Source organism: Macaca thibetana, chromosome 7, assembly GCF_024542745.1.
Source record: "Macaca thibetana thibetana isolate TM-01 chromosome 7, ASM2454274v1, whole genome shotgun sequence".
Taxonomy (NCBI): domain Eukaryota; kingdom Metazoa; phylum Chordata; class Mammalia; order Primates; family Cercopithecidae; genus Macaca; species Macaca thibetana.
The window spans coordinates 127,099,108-127,122,191 of NC_065584.1; the positions used below are offsets into that span (position 1 = coordinate 127,099,108).

General features: G+C 41.1%; 1 protein-coding gene across 1 annotated transcript in view; it reads left to right on the forward strand.

Moving 5' to 3' along the window:
* The window catches only part of STARD9 (StAR related lipid transfer domain containing 9), a 153,132-nt gene that overhangs the window by 44,438 nt on the left and 85,610 nt on the right, over positions 1-23,084 (forward strand). Inside the window, exon 4 of the mRNA XM_050799310.1 lies at positions 20,594-20,710. Coding sequence (XP_050655267.1) covers positions 20,594-20,710 — 117 coding nt within the window. The remainder of the gene's footprint in view (positions 1-20,593; positions 20,711-23,084) is intronic.

Below are 23,084 nucleotides of genomic sequence, written 5' to 3' on the forward strand. Positions count from 1 at the left end.
GGTAATATGTATTAAATATTTTACCCTTTGACCTAGGGGTCCCACACCTGACACTTACTCTATAAAAATAAAACACCAGGCTGGGCACAGTGGCTCACGCCTGTAATCCCAGCACTTTGGGAGGCTGAGGCGGGCAGATCATGCGGTCAGGACTTTGAGACCAGCCTGGCCAGCATGGTGAAACCCTGTCTCTACTAAAAATACAAAAATCAGCCAGGAATGGTGGTGGGCACCTGTAATCCCAGCTACTTGGGAGGCTGAGGCAGGAGAATCCCTTGAACACGGGAGGTGGAGGTTGCAGTGAGCTGAGATTATGTCACTGCACTCCAGCCTAGGGGACAGAGCGAGACTCTGTCTCAAAAAGCAAAAAACAAAACAAAACCCCAAAAAACAACAAAAAAACAACAGTTCATAAGGATATATAGTCAAGGATTTTTTTTTTTTTTTTTTTTTTTTTTTTTTGAGTCCTGCTCTGTTGTCCAGGCTGGAGTGCAGTGACGCCATCTTGGCTCCCTGCATTCTCTGTCGCCCGGGTTCAAGTGATTCTCCTGCCTCAACCTCCTGAGTAGCAAGGAGTATAGGCACCCACCATCATGCCGGCTAATTTTTTTGTATTTTCAGTAGAGACACGGTTTTACCATATTGGCCAGTCTGGTCTCAAACTCCTTTTCCTCAAGTGATCTGCCCACCTCTGCCTCCCAAAGTGCTGGAATTATAGGCATGAGCCACCATGCCCAGCCATGGTAAGGGATGTTTACTGGAAACATTGTTAGTAAGGATAAGATGGTAGAAACAAAGTGATTGCTCATAATTGTTGAATCAGTTTTGGTGTATTCATAGGATGAAATACATTGCAGCTTCCTTGGAAGAATTTCCGTGAGATGATATTAACTGAAAAAAACAAAGAATATAACATTCCATTCTTTTTAGTTAAAGAATTATTTAATAACATCCCATTTTTTAAAAGAAGTAACTAAAACCCATATATATAATATATATACATATACGTATATAATATATATACGTGTATATATATAAAAATGTGTGTGTTTATGATTATGACTCTGGGAGGAACAAGAAAGGATACCTGATGTTAACATGTTACCTGAGAGTGAGGATTAACATAGGAGGAAAGAGAGAAGGGTGATGAAAAGGAGATTAAAAAAAAAAAGAAAAGGAAAGGAGATAAAGCATTCCCACCTCAGCATGAATGCTGTCTCAATTATTTTAAATAGTATTTTGCGTAACTGTGGCTGTATGTGTACACATGAAAAAGAAGAGTTATGTGCATAGCTAATAGATCCAGTCTTTATGTCTATGATGTATTATGTGATAAAAAGCATATTGATGTATATTGTATGTATCTATTTCAGTAAAAATAAAACAAAGACCACAAAAATCCTTGTATATGTGGAGAAAGGTACGGAAGGAAACACATTAGGCCTCTATTTGAGTACTTCAATGAGTAGGATTAGGGGCGAGCTTTTTCTCAGACCTTGTGTTTTTTTTTTTCACTTGGTACAAGAAGTGAAAAATTGTTTGTAATTTGAAAAACAGCAAAGAAAAAATGTGATTGTGTTCTACTCATTTAATAATGGCCATGTGGGTGAAACTTGTGCAAAGGAAAAGGTTAATATGTGCAATGAAGAGGTTAATAATGGGCAAAAAGACTCCAGAAATGATTTATGTGCAAATTAAAAGGTTAATAATGGGCAAAAAGACTCCAAAAACGATTAACAAATGGGAGTGGGATCAGATTTTATTACTTTTGGCCCAAGGCCATTACAAAATATTAGTGAGACTGTTATTCAGAAACACTGAAGGGGAGACATGGTAAAGTTTCTTCCACTGTAAAGTGAAACAACGGGAAGTAAGGAACCTTGAGGAACAATTTTAAACTGTAAAGTAATAGCTTAGTGTTCAACAGATAAGATTTGCCTTTCCTAATAACTCTGCCAACAGAGTTATTTTATTAGCGGCAGAATATCACAGTGGTTGAGAGCAAGAGCTTTGTTTAGAAGTACCTACTACTAGCTGTGTGCCTTCAGTTTTCTCACATGAAAGTTACAGAATAACAGTAACTACTTCATAAATGTATCGTAAGGATTAAATGAGTTAATCTTTAAGGTGCTAAGGAAGTAATCTAATACAAAATAATTCCTTAGTTAAGTGTTATTAGCTATATGGATCTAAAATGCTGGTTTTGAATAGAACACTCCAATGAAGTATTCATTGTGTAGAAGAATCCTAAGAGTTCGCCTTAAACAGTAAGAGCAGTGCCCAGCACAGCATTTTGCTTTAGTACATGCTTTACAAATACTGGTGGAATAAATAATTTTCATTCCTTTCACATAATTTTATTAGAGTGTCTGATTAGATTAACATTATTTCACATACATTGATTAATATAGAATTTCAGAAATTAATGTCAGTCAAATTAATGTTTGACTTCAGAAAATTAGGAGGAAAAGAACATTTATAGGGTGATAACTATTACCTATAATATTTTTTTTTCTTTGGAGACAGAGTTTTGCTCTTGTTGCTCAGGCTGGAGTGCAGTGGCATGATCTTGGCTCACTGCAACCTCCTCCTCCCGGGTTCAGGGGATTCTTCTGCCTCAGTCTCCCGAGTAGCTGGGACTAGGTGATAATGGTTATCACCGTAGTTGGGATTGGATTCAAGAATGAAAGAGACTCCTGTGTACATAAATATACACAGCTTTCAATGGGGGAATGTGAGTATACTAACTTGTACTTTCAACAGTCATTACACATTATCACTACTTTATATAGAAAAGGAATCTAAACAATTTTGTTTATTGTACTACCATTTGATTTTTAAATTCTCTTTCGCTGTTGTTTTCACTCCTTTGTTTTTGTTTAAATTTTTACTTTGTTCTTTTCTTTTTTAGAGACACGGTCTTGCTCTTTTGTTCAGGCTGGAGTGCAGTGGCACGATTACAGCTCACTGCAGCCTCAACCTCCCAGGCTCAAGCGATACTTCCACCTCAACCTCAGCCAGAGTAGCTGGGACTGCCAGCATGCACTATCACACTCTGCTGATTTTTTTATTTTTTGTACATACGGGGTCCTACTATCTTATTGAAGTTAGTCTCAAACTCCTGGGCTCAGGTGATCCTCCTGCCTGGCCTCTCAAAGTGCTGGGATTATAGGCATGAGCCACCATGCCTGGCCCATTCCTTCATTTAGTACACACTTTATGTATTTAGTAGTATACTTTTATTATGTATTTCTTTAATTTACACTTTTATTTACTATTTATTTATTATGTACAGGGCCTTGCTGTCTGCCAGGCTGGAGTGCAGTGGTGTGATCATAGCTCACTGCATTCTTGACCTCCTGAGCTCAATTGATCCTCTTGCCTCAGCCTCCTGAGTAGCTGGGAGTACAGGTGTGCGTCACCACACCTGGCTAATTTTTGTATTTTTTTTGTAGAGGTGGGGTCTCCCTATGTTGCCCAGGCTGGTTGTGAACTCCTGTGCTCAAGTGATCCTCCTGCTTCAGTCTCCCAAAGTGCTAGGATTACAGGCATGAGCTGCCACACCCGGCCACTATACACTTATTTGAGTTGATTTTGGTGATTTATATTGGGCTAGATAATCATCCATTTCATCTCGGTTTCCAAATTTATGGTGCTAGAATATATCACTATGCATATGCATGAATGTCCTCTTCTAATTTAAAATATACTTGAAAAAAGTTGTCTTTTTTATTTTTATTTTTTATTTATTTATTTTTTTGAGATGGAGTCTTGCTCTGTCGCCAGGCTGGAATGCAGTGGCTTGATCTTGGCTCACTGCAACCTCCGCCTCCTGGGTTCAAACCATTCTCCTGACGCAGCCTGGGATTATAGGAGTGCACCAGCACGCCCGGCTAATTATTGTATTTTTAGTAGAGACGGGGTTTCACCATGTTGGCCAGGATGGTCTCCATCTCTTGACCTTGTGATCCACCTGGCCTTGGCCTTTCAAAGTGCTGGGATTACAGGTGTGAACCACCGCGCCCAGCCAACAGTTTTGTCTTTTATATATGGTTCTTTTTTCTTGTCCCCAGATATATTTTTTTAATCTTTCCCCATCTTAATCTGGCATTATCTATTTCATTGTTTTCCCAAAGAAATTGCTTTTGTAAATATTTATTCTTTATAACACATTTTGTTTTCTAGTCTGTTAATTTCAGTTTTTACTCTTTTCAGTTTTTACTCTTTAATTTCAGTTTTTCACTCTTCCAAATTTTGTTGAATTTTTAAAAATTTAAATTTACATATGGTAAAGTTTAGTTTTTTCGTGTACATTTCCATGAATATTTACACATGCATAGATTATTGTAATCACCACAGACAGGACACAGAATAATTTGAACAACTCCAGGAATTCCCAAGTGCTGCCCTTTTGTATTCCAACTATCCTCCCACCCTAACCCCTGGCAACCACTGATAATGCTTTTTGTTCCTATAGTTTTGCTTTTTCCAGAATCTCATACATAGACTTACTGTAGTGTGTAACCTTTTAAGACTGGATTTTCAGCCTGGGCAACAAAGTGAGACATCTCTACAAAAAATAAAAAAAAATAAAAAAAAATAAAAAAGCTGGGCATGGTGGCACACATCTGTAGTCCCAGCTACTTGAGAGGCTGAGGTGGAAGGGGAGGGGTTTTAGGCTGCAGTGAGCCATGATTGTGCCACTGCACTCCAGCCTGGGTGAGAGAGCAAGACCCTGCCTTAAAAAAAACCTTTTTAAAAGACTGGGTTTTTTCACTTATAATAATGCATTTGAGATCCATCCATGTTGTTGCATGTATCAAAGAGTTTGTTTCTTTTTATTGCTAAATAGTATTCCACTGTGTAGATATACCACAGTTGGTTTATCCATTCACTCAAGCCAGCAGTCCCCAACCTTTCTGGCACCAGGGACCAGTTTGTGGAAGACAGTTTTTCTACAGACCAGGGCAGGGTGGAGGGATGGTTTCAGGATGACTCAAGCACATTACATTTATTATGCGCTTTATTTCTATGGTTATGTTGTAATAAATAATGAAATAATTATACAACTCACCGTAATGTAGAACCAGTGGAAGCCCTGAGCTTTTTCTCCTGCAAGTTGATGGTCCCATCTGGGGGTGACAGGGACAGTGACAGATCATTAGGCATTAGATTCTCATGTGGAGGCCGGGCGCAGGGGCTCACACCTGTAATCCCAGCACTTTGGGAGGCCGAGGAGGGAAGATCACCTGAGGTCAGGAGTTTGAGACCAGCCTGACCAACATGGCGAAACCCCGTCTCTACTAAAAAATACAAAAATTAGCCTGGCATGCTTGTGAAGCTGAGGCGGGAGAATGCCTTGAACCTGGGAGGCGGAGCTTGCAGTGAGCCAAGATCGCGCCACTGCACTCCAGCCTGGGTGACAGAGCAAGACTGTCTCAAAAAAAAAAAAATTCTCATAAGGAACATGCTACCTAGAACCCTTGCAGGCACCTGTACAATTTAATAGGATTCACACTCTTGTGAAAATCGAACGCCTCCGCTGATCTGACAGGAGGCGGAGCTCAGGCAGTAAAGTGAGGAATGGGGGAGTGGCTGTAAATACAGATGAAGTTTTACTCGCTCCTTGCCTGCCTGCTCACCACTCACCTCCTGCTGTATGGACTGGTTCCTGGTTGGGGATCCCTGGCTCAAGCTCTACCTAATTTCTTTGGGTTTATTTTGCTTTTGTCCCCTCTCATTCCTTAAAATGAATATACTGTTGTACTAATCAATGGCTAAGTTGCTCTAAGGCTTGAGGTTGGAGTTGAATAAACGAGAGGCCTTTATTCAGATCAACAGGAGGTGTTTCCTCCAGTAGAATTGTCTTGGTCTGGCATCTTTTAACTTAAAGTTAAGCTTCTCTTAAGCTGGTTTCTCTTCATCATTCTCCTTCCAGGTGACCACTTCTTTCCCTTGACCCTTTGGGCCCAGGGGTGCTGAATTTCCACTTTCGTTGGTTCTAGGTTACTGGATTATTTTTGTGGTTTCCTGCTCCTCACTGTTGACCTAAAAGGAAAAAGCTGAGGCAAAATAAGCAGAAAGTTTATTTGGGCCAAGCTTGAGCATTGCAACCTGGGAGCAGAGGTTCAAGTTGCCCTGAATATACACTCCAATTTAGCAGGTATAAGAAGATTTTTCTTTTTTTCCGAGATTCTGTCTCTACAGAAAATTTAAAAATTAGCTGGGCATGGTGGCTCACACCTGTATTCCCAGCTACTCCAGAGGCTGAGGCAGGAGGGTTGTTTGAGCCTGGGAGGTCAAGGCTGCGGTGAGCTGTGATCCCACCACTGTATTCCAGCCTGAGTAACAAAGTGAGACCTGTCTCAAAAAAAAAAAAAAAAAAAAAGTTTCAGGAACTTTAAGTGTTAATTGCCACCATCTAATCCTTAGACTTCATTCAGGTTTCATTGATTGTCCTAGTAAGATCCTTACAGAAAAGATCAAGTTCAGCATCACTCGTTGCCTTTAGTTATCTTAACTTTAGTCTAATTCAGTCTGGAATAGGTCCTCAGTTTTTCCCTGATGTTCATGATCTTAGCACTTATGAAGATTACAGGCCAATTATTTTGTAGAATGTCCCTTTTATTTTATTTTATTTTATTTTATTTTATTTTGGAGGCGGAGTTTCCCTGTGTCACCCAGGCTGGAGTGTAGTGGTACAATCTTGGCTCACTGCAACCTCCACCTCCGAGGTTCCAGCAGTTCTGCCTCAGCTTCCTGTGTAGCTGGGATTACAGGCATGTGCCACCACACCTGGCTAATTTTGTGTTTTTAGTAGAGATGGGGTTTCCCCATGTTGGCCAGGCTGGTCTCGAACTCCTGACCTCAAGTTGCCCACCTGCCTCAGCCTCCCAAAGTGCTGGGATTACAGGGGTGAGCCACCACACTTGGTTTTAATGTCCCTTAATTTGGATTGTCCAGTGTCTCCTCATGATTACGTTCAGATTATGTATCCTTGATAGCAGTATCACTGAGTTGACTTTGATTGCTTGATTAAGGTGGTGTCTGCCAGATTTTTTTTCACTGTAAAGTTACTCTTTCTCTTCTTTGTAATTAATAAATATTTTGTAGGAAGTACTTTGAAACTATGTATTCCAGCCCTCATCAGACTTTCAAATTATTTGTATCTGTGATTCATGGTTATATTATATATTATATCTTTCATTCGTAGTTTCCTATTTTATACAGTGGATTACAGCCTGTTACTATCATTGCTTATTGTGTTAAAAGAAAAATTTTAGACAAATTTGACAGAGCTTAATTGAGCAAAGAAGAATTTACAAATAAGGCAGCCCCTAGAACTACAATAGGTTCAGATAGAGCCTGAGGCTGCCATATGGTTGGATAACATTTATGGACAGAAAAAGGAAAGTGACGTACAGAAAACAGGGGTGAGGTACAGAAACAGTTGGATTGGTTACAGCTCATTTGCTTTATCTGAACACAGTTTGAACAGTTGGCTGTACGTGATTGGTTGAAACTTGGCTACTTGTTACAAAAGTAGGTTACAGTATGTTTATACATCTAGTTAGGTTATAATCGCTATGTATGGAAAAACCTTTGGTCCACACTTAAAATCTGTAAGGAGACAGCTTTAGGCTGAACTTAACAATTGTGATGCTCAAATTGTTGCTGTTAGTGGAAAATGGTATTTAGAAACCAAGTTCTGGGTGCTAGATGTGATCATTTCTGTTGGGTTATTACTGTTTTCAGGTCCTTTCAGTAATGTTAGACAAAGCTAGGGAATATATATTTGCATATACATTTTCATATATACACACATATATATATCTAGTTCTTTATCAATCTATGTTGAAGCCTACGAGTTCTCACTGATTCTGATCTAATACCATACAATTCGTTCTTTTTTGTTTGTTTCCTTGACTCTATGTTAAAAGAATTCATTCTTGCTTTCTTCCTCTCCTAATTTATAACTCCTTTATCCGATGATGAGGCTGGCTGTGGTGGTGTGCAACTGTAGTCCTAGCTACTTGGAGGCCAAGGCAGGAGGACCCTTGAGCCCAGGAGTTCAAAGCTGTAGTGGGCTATGATTGTACCACTGCAGTCCAGCCTGAGACACAGAGTGAGACCCTGTCTCTTAAAAGCAAAAAACAAAGAATAATGAAAACTGAAAGCCAAGTTTCTCATTATCACCTGTAGCTTTCTCTCTAGCTCTTTTTTTTTTTTTTTTTTTTCCAGAGACAGGGTCTCACTTTGTTGCTTACCCTGGAGTGCAGCTGCATGATCATAGCTCATTGCAAGCTTGAGCTCCTGGGCTCAAGTGATCCTCCCACCTCAGACTCTTGAGTAGCTGAGACTTCAGGCATGAGCCACTGCCCAGTGGATGTCTCTCTGTTTTGGATCCATATTTCCTTATTCAAATAAAAGTAACTTGAATGAAGGGTTGGGGCAAGGAGATTTGTTTGAGTGTTTCTGTGGTTACTTGCCTGGGTATCCGTTGTTCCTGAGGCAGGAGATCTTTAGTTCTAACCATGAACTTTCCAAGGTTGACAGCCAGGTATTAAGAGCTGACAAATGGAAGTACAGAGATTTTTCAGAGGGAGTAATGTGACATGGTTGTTAGTACTGTTTTATCCAGAGCTCTGATGTTCTAAGGATTGAAATGATAAGGATGCATTTTATCTTTTACGGTGATACAGTCGTGGGGTCAACCTCACTTAAGAGAGAAGGCCTTTATCTGGGGACATTATGTGGGGCTTCAAGGTAGGGACCGGTCTCAAAGTGAGCTTTGAAATAAGTAAGTATAGCTTAAGATGCAGATCAGGGCTGGGCGTGGTAGCTCACGCCTGTAATCCCAGCACTTTGGGAGGCCAAGGCAGGCGGATCACCTGAGGTCGGGAGTTCGAGACCAGCAAGACCAACATGAAGAAACCCCGTCTCTACTAAAAATACAAAAATTAGCTGGGCATGGTGGCACATGTCTGTAATCCCAGCTACCTGGGAGGCTGAGACAGGAGAATCACTTGAACCTGGGAGGCGGAGGTTGTGGTGAACCGAGATCGTGCCATTGCACTCCAGCCTGGGCAACAAGAGTGAAACTGTCTTTAAAAAAAAAAAAAAAAGGCCGGGCGCGGTGGCTCAAGCCTGTAATCCCAGCACTTTGGGAGGCCGAGGCGGGTGGATCACGAGGTCAGGAGATCGAGACCATCCTGGCTAACATGGTGAAACCCCGTCTCTACTAAAAATACAAAAAACTAGCTGGGCGTGGTGGCGGGCGCCTGTGGTCCCAGCTACTCGGAGGCTGAGGCAGGAGAATGGCGTGAACCCGGGAGGCGGAGCTTGCAGTGAGCCGAGATCGCGCCACTGCACTCCAGCCTGGGTGACACAGCGAGACTCCGTCTCAAAAAAAAAAAAAAAAAAAAAAAAAGATGCAGATCAAATGCCAACTCTGCTATGAATATTTCCCTCACTACCTCAGGTCACAGTCATTTTCCTTTCTCCAAATGTAATATTTATGTTTACTCTTTATTCATATTTTACTGTGTACTGGTATTGAACTGTTTACTGACTCTATGGTCTGTCTCTCCAACTATATGATAAGTTTGTTGTGGACTGAAGACAGTGTTTAAAAGGTTTTTCAAACCTCTCTCAGTGTCCTATGTGGTGCTGGGTTCCCGTTAGGAACTCAGTAAATACTTTCTTCCAAGGTTAAAAGAATTGTAGTTCTGGGACTTGAATGTTTCAAGACTCATTCCTTTCAAAATAATGACTCTTCTTTCTTTCTATTGGGTATGGCATAGATTTCATTTGGCTTTGTTCGTGTTTACCTGCATTTCAAAATTTCTGTTGTAGTCTCTCCCTCCTCTTGTTCTTTGGGAACTGTTTAAATACCAATTTCCGTGGTATGCCTTGCATGGATAAATATAGAATGTGGATGAACATGGGAAATAAATCTATCTGTAATTCACAGCATAAAATGGAGAAGTCAAATAGGAAATCTAGATTCATTTGTCAAAGTTACATATAGGCTGTTGCCTAGGAAAATCTGCAATGTTTCAGGGATAGTATCTGGTCCACACTTGGGCCAGGGCCCAAATTATGTTAGTTAAACTCCTAGCTAGGCTTACAATGGGAATAGATGCATCTATAAACATTTATATTGGGTAGAGACCCAAAGATGAATGGCTTGTAGTGGGATTGAAGGAACAGCCCAGAATTTACCTGACATTTATGAAGAGTGGACAGTATTTCCTGAAACTGTGGGGTTATGTTTGCAAAGCTGGCACAGATGACACTTTCCCTTCTTAGATTGTTCACACTTTGGGTAGGCTACTGCCAAGTGGACAGTGGCTTATGTAAGGCTTGGATGCCTTGTGAGTGGAGTTATAGCATGCTTTCCCACTGTGGAAATTAAATAGGAAATTTTAATTATTAAAATGAAAAATATTAAGTTGCCTAAGCATAAACAGAAAAACACTATGTCTATAATATAACAAAACAAGGTTCAGCTTAGTATCCTCATTATATTCAAGTATTCTTAATTACTGTATTTACAACAGAATTTAAGACCTTGAAGGAACGTTAGATATATCATCTAGAACTAGAACAAAAGTCTGAAAGAGTTATTTCAACACCAAATGTTAAGAATGTATTATCTCCAAACAGGGACAATTTGACTTCTTCTTTTCCTAACTGAATACCCTTTATTTATTTCTCCTGCCTGATTGCCCTGGCCAGAACTTCCAACACTATATTGAATAGGAGTGGTGAGAGAGGGCATCCGTGTCTTGTGCCAGTTTTCAAAGGGAATGCTTCCAGTTTTTGCCCATTCAGTATGATATTGGCTGTGGGTTTGTCATAAATAGCTCTTATTATTTTGAGATATGTTCCATCAATACCTAGTTTATTGAGAGTTTTTAGCATGAAGGGCTGTTGAATTTTGTCAAAGGCCTTTTCTGCATCTGTTGAGATAATCGTGGTTTTTGTCTATGGTTCTATTTATATGCTGGATTACGTTTATTGATTTGCATATGTTGAACCAGCCTTGCGTCCCAGGGATATTTAGAAAGCCCCATCGTCTCAGCCCCAAATCTCCTTAAGCTGATAAGCAACTCCAGCAAAGTCTCAGGATACAAAATCAATGTGCAAAAATCACAAGCATTCCTACACACCAGTAACGGAAAAACAGAGAGCCAAATCATGAGTGAACCCCCATTCACAATAGCTTCAAAGAGAATAAAATACCTAGGAATCCAACTTACAAGGGATGTAAAGGACCTCTTCAAGGAGAACTACAAACCACTGCTCAATGAAGTAAAAGAGGACACAAACAAATGGAAGAACATTCCATGCTCATGGATAGGAAGAATCAATATCATGAAAATGGCCATACTGCCCAAAGTAATTTATAGATTCAATGCCATCCCTATTAAGCTACCAATGACTTTCTTCACAGAATTGGAAAAAACTGCTTTAAAGTTCATATGGAACCAGAAAAGACCCCGCATTGCCAAGACAATCCTGAGCCAAAAGAACAAAGCTGGAGGCATCACACTACCTGACTTCAAACTATACTACAAGGCTACAGTAACCAAAACAGCATGGTACTGGTACCAAAACAGAGATATAGACCAATGGCACAGAACAGAGCCCTCAGAAATAATACCACACATCTACAGCCATCTGATCTTTGACAACCTGACAAAAACAGGACATGGGGAAAGGATTCCCTATTTAATTAATGGTGCTGGGGAAATTGGCTAGCCATAAGTAGAAAGCTGAAACTGGATCCTTTCCTCACTCCTTATACGAAAATTAATTAAAAATGGATTAGAGACTTAAATGTTAGACCTAAAACCATAAAAACCCTAGAAGAAAACCTAGGTAATACCATTCAGGACATAGGCATGGGCAAGGACTTCATGTCTAAAACACCAAAAGCAACGGCAACAAAAGCCAAAATTGACAAATGGGGTCTAATTAAACTAAAGAGCTTCTGCACAGCAAAAGCAACTACCATCAGAGTGAACAGGCAACCTGCAGAATGGGAGAAAATTCTTGCAATCTACTCATCTGACAAAGGGCTAATATCCAGAACCTACAAAGAACTCAAACAAATTTACAAGAAAAAAACAACCCCATCAAAAAGTGGGCAAAGGATATGAACAGACACTTCTCAAAAGAAGGCATTCATGCAGCCAACAGACACATGAAAAAATGCTCATCATCACTCGCCATCAGAGAAATGGAAATCAAAACCACAATGAGGTACCATCTCACACCAGTTAGAATGGCAATCATTAAAAAATCAGGAAACAACAGGTGCTGGAGAGGATGTGGAGAAATAGGAACACTTTTACACTGTTGGTGGGACTGTAAACTAGTTCAACCATTGTGGAAAACAGTGTGGCGATTCCTCAAGGATCTAGAACTAGAAATACCATTTGACCCGGACATCCCATTACTGGGTATATACCCAAAGGATTATAAATCATGCTGCTATAAAGACATATGCACATGTATGTTTTTTTGCGGCACTATTCACGATAGCAAAGACTTGGAATCAACCCAAATGTCCATCAATGACAGACTGGATTAAGAAAATGTGGCACATATACACCATGGAATACTATGCAGCCATAAAAAAGGATGAATTTGCGTCCTTTGTAGGGACATGTATGCAGCCTGAAACCATCATTCTCAGCAAACTATTGCAAGAACAGAAAACCAAAAACTGCATGTTCTCATTCATAGGTGGGAATTGAACAATGAGATCACTTGGACACAGGAAGGGGAACATCACACAACAGGGCCTGTTGTGGGGAGGGGGGAGGGATAGCATTAGGCGATATACCTAATGTAAATGATGAGTTAATGGGTGCAGCACACCAACATGGAAGATGTATACATATGTAACGAACCTGCACGTTGTGCACATGTACCCTAGAACTTAAAGTATATTTTTAAAAAAGTGTATTATCTCTGAATAGTGGGATCATTTTTGTTTATCACCATTTTCTGTTGTCTCTTTTTTTTTTTTTTTTTTTTTTTGAGAGTCTCCCTCTGTTATCCAGGCTGCAGTGCAGTGACACAATCTCGGCTCGCTGCAGCCTCCGCCTCCCAGGTTCAAGCGATTCTTCTGCCCCAACCTCCCAAGTAGCTGGGACTATAGGCATGTGCCACCACACCCAGCTAATTTTTTGTATTTTTCATAGAGACAGGGTTTCACCATGTTGGCCAGACTGGTCTTGAACTCCTGACCTCAGGTGATTCACTTGCCCTGGCCTCCCTAAGTTCTGGGTTTACAGACATGAGCTACCATGCCCAGCCTGTCTTTTTTTTTTTCTTTTTTACTTTGAACATACTATTTATATAATAAAACATAAGAATAATTCTCATAGTGAATACACAAATACCCTTGTCAGTAAAGATGTTATCTGGTACTGCATTTAGTAGCAATTTTTCTAAAACAGAATAAAGTTTTCTAATACTCTTTTATTTTAACAATGGAGTTACAGACCCATAGAGATAAGTAATATTTAAAATGCATTTAAACAGAATACATCATAAACATTTAAAGTTTTTTTCTTTTTTGTTTGAGACAGTCTCAATCTGTCACCCAGGCTGGAGTGTGGTGGCACAGTCTTGGCCCACTGCAACGTCTGCGTTACAGGTGTGCACCACCACAACCAGCTAATTTTTGTATTTTTAGTAGAGATGGGGTTTCACCATGTTGGCCAGGCTAGTCTCGTATTTCTGACCTCAAGTGGTCCGCCCACCTCAGCCTCCCAAAGTGCTGAGATTACAGGCGTGAGCCACCACCACCAGCCTTAAAGCTATTTTCTGTTTTTGGAGACAGAGTCTCACTCTGTCTCCTAGGCTAGAGTGCAGTGGCGCGATCTTGGCTCACTGCAACTTCCACCTCCTGGGCCCAAGCAGTTCTTTTGTCTCAGCCTCCCAAGTAGCTGGGATTACAGACGCATGCCACCACTCCCGGCTAATTTTTGTATTTTAGTAGAGATGGGGTTTCACCATGTTGGCCAGGCTGGTCTTGAACTCCTGACCTCAGGTGAGCCGCCTGCCTTGGCCTCCCAAAGTGCTGGGTTTACAGGTGTGAGCCACCATGCCCGGCTGCTATTTTCTTCTTCCTTTTTTTTTTTTTTTTTTGTAGATTAACAAAAACTAATGTATTTCTTTTCTGTGTGAAAATTTTAGTTTTTAGGCCGGGCGCGGTGGCTCAAGCCTGTAATCCCAGCACTTTGGGAGGCCGAGACAGGCGGATCACGAGGTCAGGAGATCAAGACCATCCTGGCTAACACGGTGAAACCCCGTCTCTACTAAAAAATGCAAAAAACTAGCCGGGCGAGGTGGTGGGCGCCTGTAGTCCCAGCTACCTGGGAGGCTGAGGCCGGAGAATGGCGTGAACCCGGGAGGCGGAGCTTGCAGTGAGCTGAGATCCGGCCACTGCACTCCAGCCTGGGCCGCGACAGAGCGAGACTCCGTCTCAAAAAAAAAAAAAAAAAAAAAAAAAAAAAAGGAAATTTTAGTTTTTAATAGCAATTTCAGTTTGTAATAGACATGCATGAAACATTTTTGTGGGAAGGTATTAAGGGCTGAGGACTACATGTATTTTGTTGGATAAGTAACCTCCCTCTCAGTGGAATGATTTTCATATTTATTAAAAGAAAAAGAATGACACCAAGCTCTAACAAAACCTTCAAGATACGAGGAAAGAGTTTTAGTTATTATTATTTTATTTATTTATTTATTTTTTGAGACCGAGTCTAGTTCTGTTGCCCAGGCTGGGGCACAATGGTGCGATATCGGCTCACTGCAGCCTCTGCCTCCCAAGTTCGAGCTATTCTGCCTCAGCTTCCCAAATAACTGGCATTACAGGCACCTGCCACCATGCCTGGCTAATTGTTGTGTTTTTTAGTAGAGACAGGGTTTCACCATGTTGGCCAGGCTGGTCTCTGAATTCCTGACCTCAAGTGATTTTTCCGGCATCAGCCTCCCAAAGTGCTGGGATTACAGGCATGAGCCACCACACCTGGCAAAAGTTTTAATTATTTCTTTTCTTCTTCTTCTTCTTTTTTTTTTTTTTGGTGGCCGGGGAAAGAGTTTTACTCTTGTTGCCCAGGTTGGAGTGTAGTGGCGCGATTTTGGCTCACTGCAGCCTCTACCTCCCGGGTTCAAATGATTCTCTTATCTCAGCCTCCTGAGTGCTAGGATTACAGTGCCACCATGCTCAGCTAATTTTGTATTTTTTAAAGTAGAGATGGGGTTTCACCATGTTGGTCAGGCTGGTCTTGAACTCCTGACTCCAGGTGATCTGCGCTGCCTCGGCCTCCCAAAGTGCTGAGATTACAGATGTGAGCCACCGCGCCTGGCCATCTTTTCTTGAATTTAATGGTTTATGAGAGGGTTTTCGATATCAATTTTTTTTTCAAGACAGTGTCTCGCTGTCTTGCCCCAGGTAGATGGAGTGCAGTGGTGTGATGTCGGCTCACTGCAACCTCTACCTCCGTGGCTCAAGCAATCCTTCCACTTCAGCCTCCCAAGTAGCTGAGGCCTCTCAGTCTCCCAAAGTGCTGGTATTACAAGTGTGCACCACTGTGCTTGGCCATTTGTTTTCTGGGAGGTCGAGGTGGGCAGATCACTTTGAGTTCAGGAGTTTGAGACCAGCCTGGGCAACATGGCGAAACCCCATCTCTATAAAAAATACAAAAATTAGCTGGGCATGGGGGTACATGCCTGTAGTCCCAGCTACTTGGGAGGCTAAGGTGGGAGGATTGCTTGAACCTGGGAAGTTGAGGCTGCAGTAAGCTGTGATTGTGCCACTGCACTCTAGCCTGGGCAACAGAGTGAAACCTTGTCTCAGAAAAAGAAAAAAAAATTATGGGTATATAGTAGGTATATATATATATTTATGAGGTACATGAGATATTTTGATACAGGCATATAATACATAGTAATCACATCAGGGTAGATGAGATATCCATCACCTCAGGCCTCCCTAAGTGCTGAGATTACAGGTATGAGCCACCATGCCCGGCCTGAATGATCTTTTTAACATGTTGTTGAATTTGGTTTGCTGGTATTTTGTTGAAGATTTTTGCATCAGTGTTCATCAGGGATATTGGCCTGTAGTTTTCTTTTTTTGATGTATCTTTGTGTGGTTTTAGTATCAGGGTAATACTGGCCTTAAAAGATGAGTTTGTAAGTATTCCCTTTTTCATTTTTTTGGAGTAGTTTTAGTAGGCTTGGTATTAGTTCTTCTTTAAATGTTTGGTAAAATTCAGCAGTGAAGCCATCGGGTTCTGGGCTTTTCTTTGCTGGGAGATTTTTATTACAGCTTCATTACTTGCTATTGTTCTATTCAGGTTTTGGATTTCTTCATGGTTCAATTTTGGTAGATTGTGTCTAGGAATTTATCCATTTTTTTCTAGGTTTTCCAGTTTATTGGTGTATAGTCATAGTAGTCTCTAATGGGCCTTTGGATTTCTGCAGTGTCAGTTGTAATGCTTCCTTTTTCATCTCTGATTTTATTTATGTGGGTCTTTTTGTCTTAGTCTGTCTAAAGGCTTATCAATTTTATCTTTTCAAAATACCAGCTTTTCAATTTATTGATATTTTGTATTGCTTTTTTCATTTCAATTTCATTTATTTCTAATTTTTTTCTTCTGCTAATTTTGTGTTTGATTTGCTCTTGCTTTTCTAGTTCTTTTTCTTATTAAAAAAATAGAAATGAATTCTTGCTATATTGCAAGAGTTTATAGAGCTTGAGTCCAGGCTAGTCTTGAACTCCTGGGCTCAAGTGATCTTCTTGCCTTTGCCTTCCAAAGTGCTGGGATTACAGACATGGACCACCATGCCTGGCCACTTTTCTGGTTTTTAAGATGCATTGTTATGTTATTTGAAGTTTTTCTACTTTTTTGATATAGATGCTTATTGCAGTAAACTTTTGTCTTTGTAGTACTTTCTCTGTATCCCATTTGTTTTGGTATGTTGTGTTTCCATATCTATTTGTTTCAAGAAATTTAGGTCAGGCATGGTGGCTTAAGACTGTAATCCTAGTACTTTGTGATGCCAAGGCAGGCAGACTACCTGAGCTCAGGAGTTAAAGACTAGCCTGTGAAACATGGTGAAACCCTGTCTCTACTAAAATACGGAAAGTTAGCCAGGCGTAGTGGTGCGCACCGGTAGTCTCAGCTACTTGGTATACCGGGCCATGAGAATTGCTTGAACCCGGGAGGTGGAGGTTGCAGTGAGCTGAGATCACACCATTGTACTCTAGCCTGAGTACAGAGTGAGATTCTGTCTCCAAAAAAAAAAAAGAAATTTGAAAATTTTCTTCTTATTTTGTTCAGTGACCTACTGGTCATTCAGGAGCACATTGTTTAATTTCCATGTGTGTGTATAGTTTCCAAAATTCCTCTTGTTATTATTTCTAATTTTATTCCATTGTGGTCATAGAAGATACTTGATATGATTTCAGCTTTTTTGAATTGTTTTATTATTTATTTTTTCCTTAACCCACCTTTCAGGAAGATTTTTTTAAAAATTCTTTAAAACATGTGTTGTGGCCTAACATGGTCTATTCTTGAGAGTGATCCATGTGCTGAGGAGAAGAATGTGTATTCTGCAGCCATTGGATGAAATGTTCTGTAAATATCTATTAGGTCCATTTGGTTTACAGTGCAGATTAAGTCCAACATTTCTTTGTTGATTTTCTGTCTGAATGATCTATCCAATGCTGAAAGTGGGGTGTTGAAGTCTCCAGCTATTACTATGTTGAGGCCTCTCTCTAGCTTTAATAATATTTGCTTTATATATCTGGGTGATCCAGTGTTGGGTGCATATATATTTACAATTGTTACATCCTTTTGCTAAATTGACCCCTTTCTGATTATATAATGACCTTTGTCTCTTTTAAGTTTTTGTCTTGAAATCTATTTTGTCTGATATACGTGTAGCTAATTCTGCTCTTTTTTGGTTTCCATTTGCACGGAATATCTTTTTCTCTCCCTTTGTTTTCAGTGTATATGTGTATTCACTGGTGAAGTGTGTTTCCTGTAGGCAATAGATTGTTGGGTCTTGTTTTTTAAATCCATTTAGCTCCGTCTTTTGGTTGGAGAGTTTAGTGCCTTTACATCCAACGTTATTATTGATGAGTAAGGACTTCTGCCATTTTGTTATTTCTTTTCTGGTTGTTTTGTGGTCTTTTCTTCCCTCCTTCTTTTCTTCCTGTCTTCCTGTTTTGTGAAGGTGGTTTTCTTTGGTGGCATATTTTAATTTCTTTTTATTTTTTTGTGTATCTTTTGTAGGTTTTTTGATTTGAGATTACCATGAGGCTTGCAAATAACCCATTTGTTTAAACTGATGACAACTTAACACTGATTATTAAAACAAACTAACAAAGAGAAAAATAATAAAAATGCCCTTAATCCTAGCTACTCAAGAGGCTGAGGCGAGATGATCCCTTGAGCCCAGGTGTTCAAAGCTGCAGTAAGCTATGATTGTGCCACTGCACTTCAGCCTAGCTGACAGGATAAGACCATGTCTCTTAAGAAAAAATAAATAAATAAGTAAAGGGCCAGGCACAGTGGCTCACAACTGTAATCCCAGCACTTTGGGAGGCTGAAGCACGTGGATCACTTGAGCCCAGGAGTTCAAGACCAGCCTGGGCAACATGGGGAGACCTGTCTCTACAAAAATACAAAAAAATTAGCTGGACGTGGTGGTGCACACCTGCAGTTGCAGCTGCTCAGGAGACCAAGGTAGGGAGATCGTTTGAGCCCAAGAGGTCGAGGCTGTGGTAAGTCAAGATTGTGCCACTGCACTCCAGCCTGGGGGACAGAGCAAGACCCTGTCTCAAAAAAAAAAAAAAAAAAAAAAAAAAGGAGTGTAGTCTTGAGTTAGCAGCTCCTATCTTTGTCCCTAATTAAGTGTATTACTTTAATCTTCATGACAAACCTGTATTACAGATACAAAAATAAACATTTTATACCTAAAGAAACGGAAGTTTACAGAGTTTAAGTAACTTGCCCAATATCACACAGCTTTGAAGTGTAAGAACACACTACACCTTAGAATCATATCAGTGGAGTCACAGAATTGAGGGGAAAGTTGAAAAATGGGCAGGAAGACATGGGATACTAAGCAGCAGGGACCCCAGGCGGAACTACATCACAGAATTGTCTGATTTGAGCACCACACTTGGCACTTCTACCACCGCATGCCCAGCAGGCAGTGCTATTGGATCCTTGATGCCAGTATGGACAATTTATTAACTATTCTTTATTTTTATGTCTTTCTTTCAAAATTCAAATGATATTCTACTTGTCAAGTGACATGTAGTTGTCTGGCCCCATTTCTTTCTTTCTTTCTTTTTTTTTTTGAGATGGAGTCTCACTCTCTCTCCCAGGCTGGAGTGCAATGGCACGATCTCAGCTCGTTGCACTTCCACTTCCTGGGTTCAAGTGATTCTCCTACCTCCACTTCCCAAGTAGCTGGGATTATAGGTGCCTGCCACCATGCCCGGGTAATTTTTTGTATTTTTAGTAGAGACAGGGTTTCGCCATGTTGGCCAGGCTAGTCTCGAACTCCTGACCTTAGGTGATCCACCCACCTCATCATCCCAAAGTGCTGGGATTACAGGCGTGAGCCACTGCATCCAGCCCTATCTGGCTTCATTTCATGTGCTAGCGTTGTCCTAGGTGGAGAGGAATATCTGGCCTGTTTGGCTTCTATAGTAGAACATTGAGTTGTGCTTCCCACCGAGACTGACACAACCAAAGGTTCAAAGGAAGAGTATTTTGATGCTGGGCAACAATACAAAGGGTAAACGTCCACCGTAACAGCCATGGGTATGCAGATGCCCACATACCACTCTGCTGAAGACTGGCTGAACTAGGAAGCTGTGCCTTCCCCATAAAGCTGGCTGTTTTTTCCTGAGACCAGAGTCTGCCAAACAGAGCTCAGTAGGACTTCCAAGCAGTATTCCAAGTATAGGAGTTTTCACATGAGGACCTCTGCCTGTTTCTGATTCACTGAAGCAGGGGTAAATGACCAGCAGAACCAGCCAGCTCTTAGGGTCAATCTGAGGAGGGAGTGTATAGAAAATAAATGCACATGGAAAACACCTCCCTAACTTCTGGTCTTACTGGTCTTCAGTGTGGTATCCTAAGACCCTGAATTTCTTTGTTATTGGGCAGTATTTCACTGCAGCTTTAACTGATTAACCATATTAAACATTTTCTTATGAGAGATACAGAATTATTTTGCTTGCATATCTTTGCTCTTCTACACTCTCTTTGCCTTAAGTTTAGAGACCATATTACTTTTGTATCTTCAGAGTCTAGTATTGTATCTAGATACAGTAGGCACTTAAATAATTTGACGGGCTGAATGAATGAATTTTCCTTAGCTATCTTTTTATGAAGCTAAATTGATTCCTATGAAATGGTAGTGAATTAATAGTCATGGATGTTTGAAATATTTTATATATTTTTTTAGATTAGAAAATAATTCTAAATCTGCTATGAGAAGAAGGACCACAGTGATATTTCCTCTGCTTTTGTTGTTACAGGTTTTCCAGGATTTAGGGATGGAAGTACTGTCTGGAGTTGCCAAAGGCTATAACATATGCCTTTTTGCTTATGGACAGACAGGCTCTGGGAAGACATATACCATGCTGGGGACCCCAGTGAGTATTACAATGAGATATAGTCCTAATGCCATAGCAAGCCTGAACTTACTACTGTGAGATAGAATATGATTTCTGTAGTCAGTCAACTTTAAAGAAGATTGAATGAGCCGTCTTCTGTTTTAAGAATGAGTTTTTCGGGTGGTCACGTTGGCTCATGCCTGTAATCCCAGCACTTTGGGAGGCCAAGGCGGGCGAATCACCTGAGGTTGGGAGTTCGAGACCAGCCTGACCAACGTGGAGAAACCCCGTCTCTATTAAAAATACAAAAAAATTGGCTTGGCGTGGTGGCACATGCCTGTAATCCCAGCTACTCGGGAGGCTGAGGCAGGAGAATCACAAATCATTTGAACCCAGGAGGCAGAGGTTGTGGTGAGCTGAGATCGTGCCATTGCACTCCAGCCTGGGCAACAAGAGCGAAACTCCGTCTCAAAAAACAACAAAAAAAAGAGTTTTTCAGCATTTAATTGGAAGGTAAACTTTGAATAATTAACCCCTTTTTATTAAACCCTGAAGAGCCTTAGAATTTTACAGCTCCCTTCAACAAAGCGGTTCTCGTCAGTCCTACTGAATTTCTTGTTATCTCCAGGTTCGTTATTTGAAGCTGTTTTGCACCTTTGCTGTGGACAAGACCTGGACTAAATCTTAAGTGCAGGCTAGAGCTGTGCAGAGATTTGATTATTGTGGCCAAGCTCCAAGCCTACATGTATTAGATCTGTGTATTAGAAGAAAGCAGAACTAGTTCCTGAGCCAGGGGCTTTCAAAAGTATATAGGATTTAATGAGAGCCTTCCTTTATCACAGAAAATCAGGAGGGCAGAGTTCCTTAATACCTTTTTGTTTTGGGTTTAGAAGTATCCTGGTCGGGGTGCCAGGCGCAGTGGTTCACACCTATAATCTCAACACTTTGGGGTGGCTGAGGCAGAAAGATCTCTTAAGCCCAGGAATTTGAGAACAGTCTGGGCAACATAGGGAGACCCCATCTCTATAAAAAATACAAAAATTAGCCGGGTGTAGGGCCACATGCCTGTGGTCTCAGCTACTTAGGAGGCTGAGGTGGGAGGATGGCTTCAGCCTGGGAGGTTGAGGTTGCAGTGATCAGCCATGATCTTGCCACTGTACTCCAGCCTGGACAGCAGAGTGAGAGACCCTGTCTCTGCTGGGCGCGGTGGCTCATTCCTGTCATCCCAGCACTTTGGGAGGCCGAGGCGGGTGGATCATGAGGTCAGGAGTTCAAGGCCAGCCTGGCCAATATGGTGAAACCAAGTTTCTACTAAAAATACAAAAATTAGCTAGATGTGGTGGCACGCACCTGTAATCCCAGCTATCTGGGAGGCTGAGGCATGAGAATCACTTGAACCTGGGAGGCTGAGGTTGCAGTAAGCTGAGATTATACCATTGCACTCCAGCCTGGGCAATGGGGTGAGACTTCGTCTCAAAAAAAAAAATAAATAAAAAGAGACCCTGTCTCTAAAAGTATATATATCCTGTTAGGTGGGTAACAAAATAAACACTACACAGGAACATTCTGTAGAACATGATTCCTCCTTGATGATTATCCCTGATGCCTGGGGCCTAGCTCATTGCTCACTTTGTCCGGTGTTTAGTGTGATTTCACAGTATTTGACGTTAAAAGAATTGGGGCTGGGTACGTTGGCTCACACCTGTAATCCCAGTACTTTGGGAGGTTGAGGCAGGTGGATCAGCTGAGCTCAGGAGTTCGAGACCAGCCTGACCAACATGGTGAAACCCCGTCTCTACTAAAAATACAAAAATTAGCCAGGTGTGATGGCAGGCGCCTGTACTCCCAGCTACTCGGGAAGCTGAGGCAGAAGAATTGCTTGAACTTGGGAGATGGAGGTTGAAGTGAGCCGAGATTGTGCCATTGCACTCCAGCCTGGGCAACAAGAGTGAAACTCTATTTCAAAAAAATAATAATTAAAAAAAAAAGAAGAAATTGGCCGCTAAACCAAAAGTATAAAGCCCTTAACCGGGTACAAGTTAGCACTGGATACAAGATGAGAAAAGAAACTACCTCTTTCTAAATGTGTTTTGTTGTTGTTGTTGTTGTTGTTTTGTTTTTGAGATGGGGTCTCACTCTGTTACCCAGGTTGGAGTGCAGTGGTGCAATCTCAGCTCACTGCAGCCTCTGCATCCTGGGTTCAAGTGATCCTCCCACCTTAGTCTCCTGAGTAGGTGAGACCATAGGCACACGCCACCATGCCAGGCTAATTTGTTTTGTATTAGCCAGAGACAGGGTCTCCGCAGGTTGCCCAGGCTTGTCTCTTAACTCCTGAGCTCAAGTGATCCACCCACCTCGGCCTCCCAAAGTGCTGGGATTACAGGGGTGAGCCACCACACCTGGTCTAAATGTG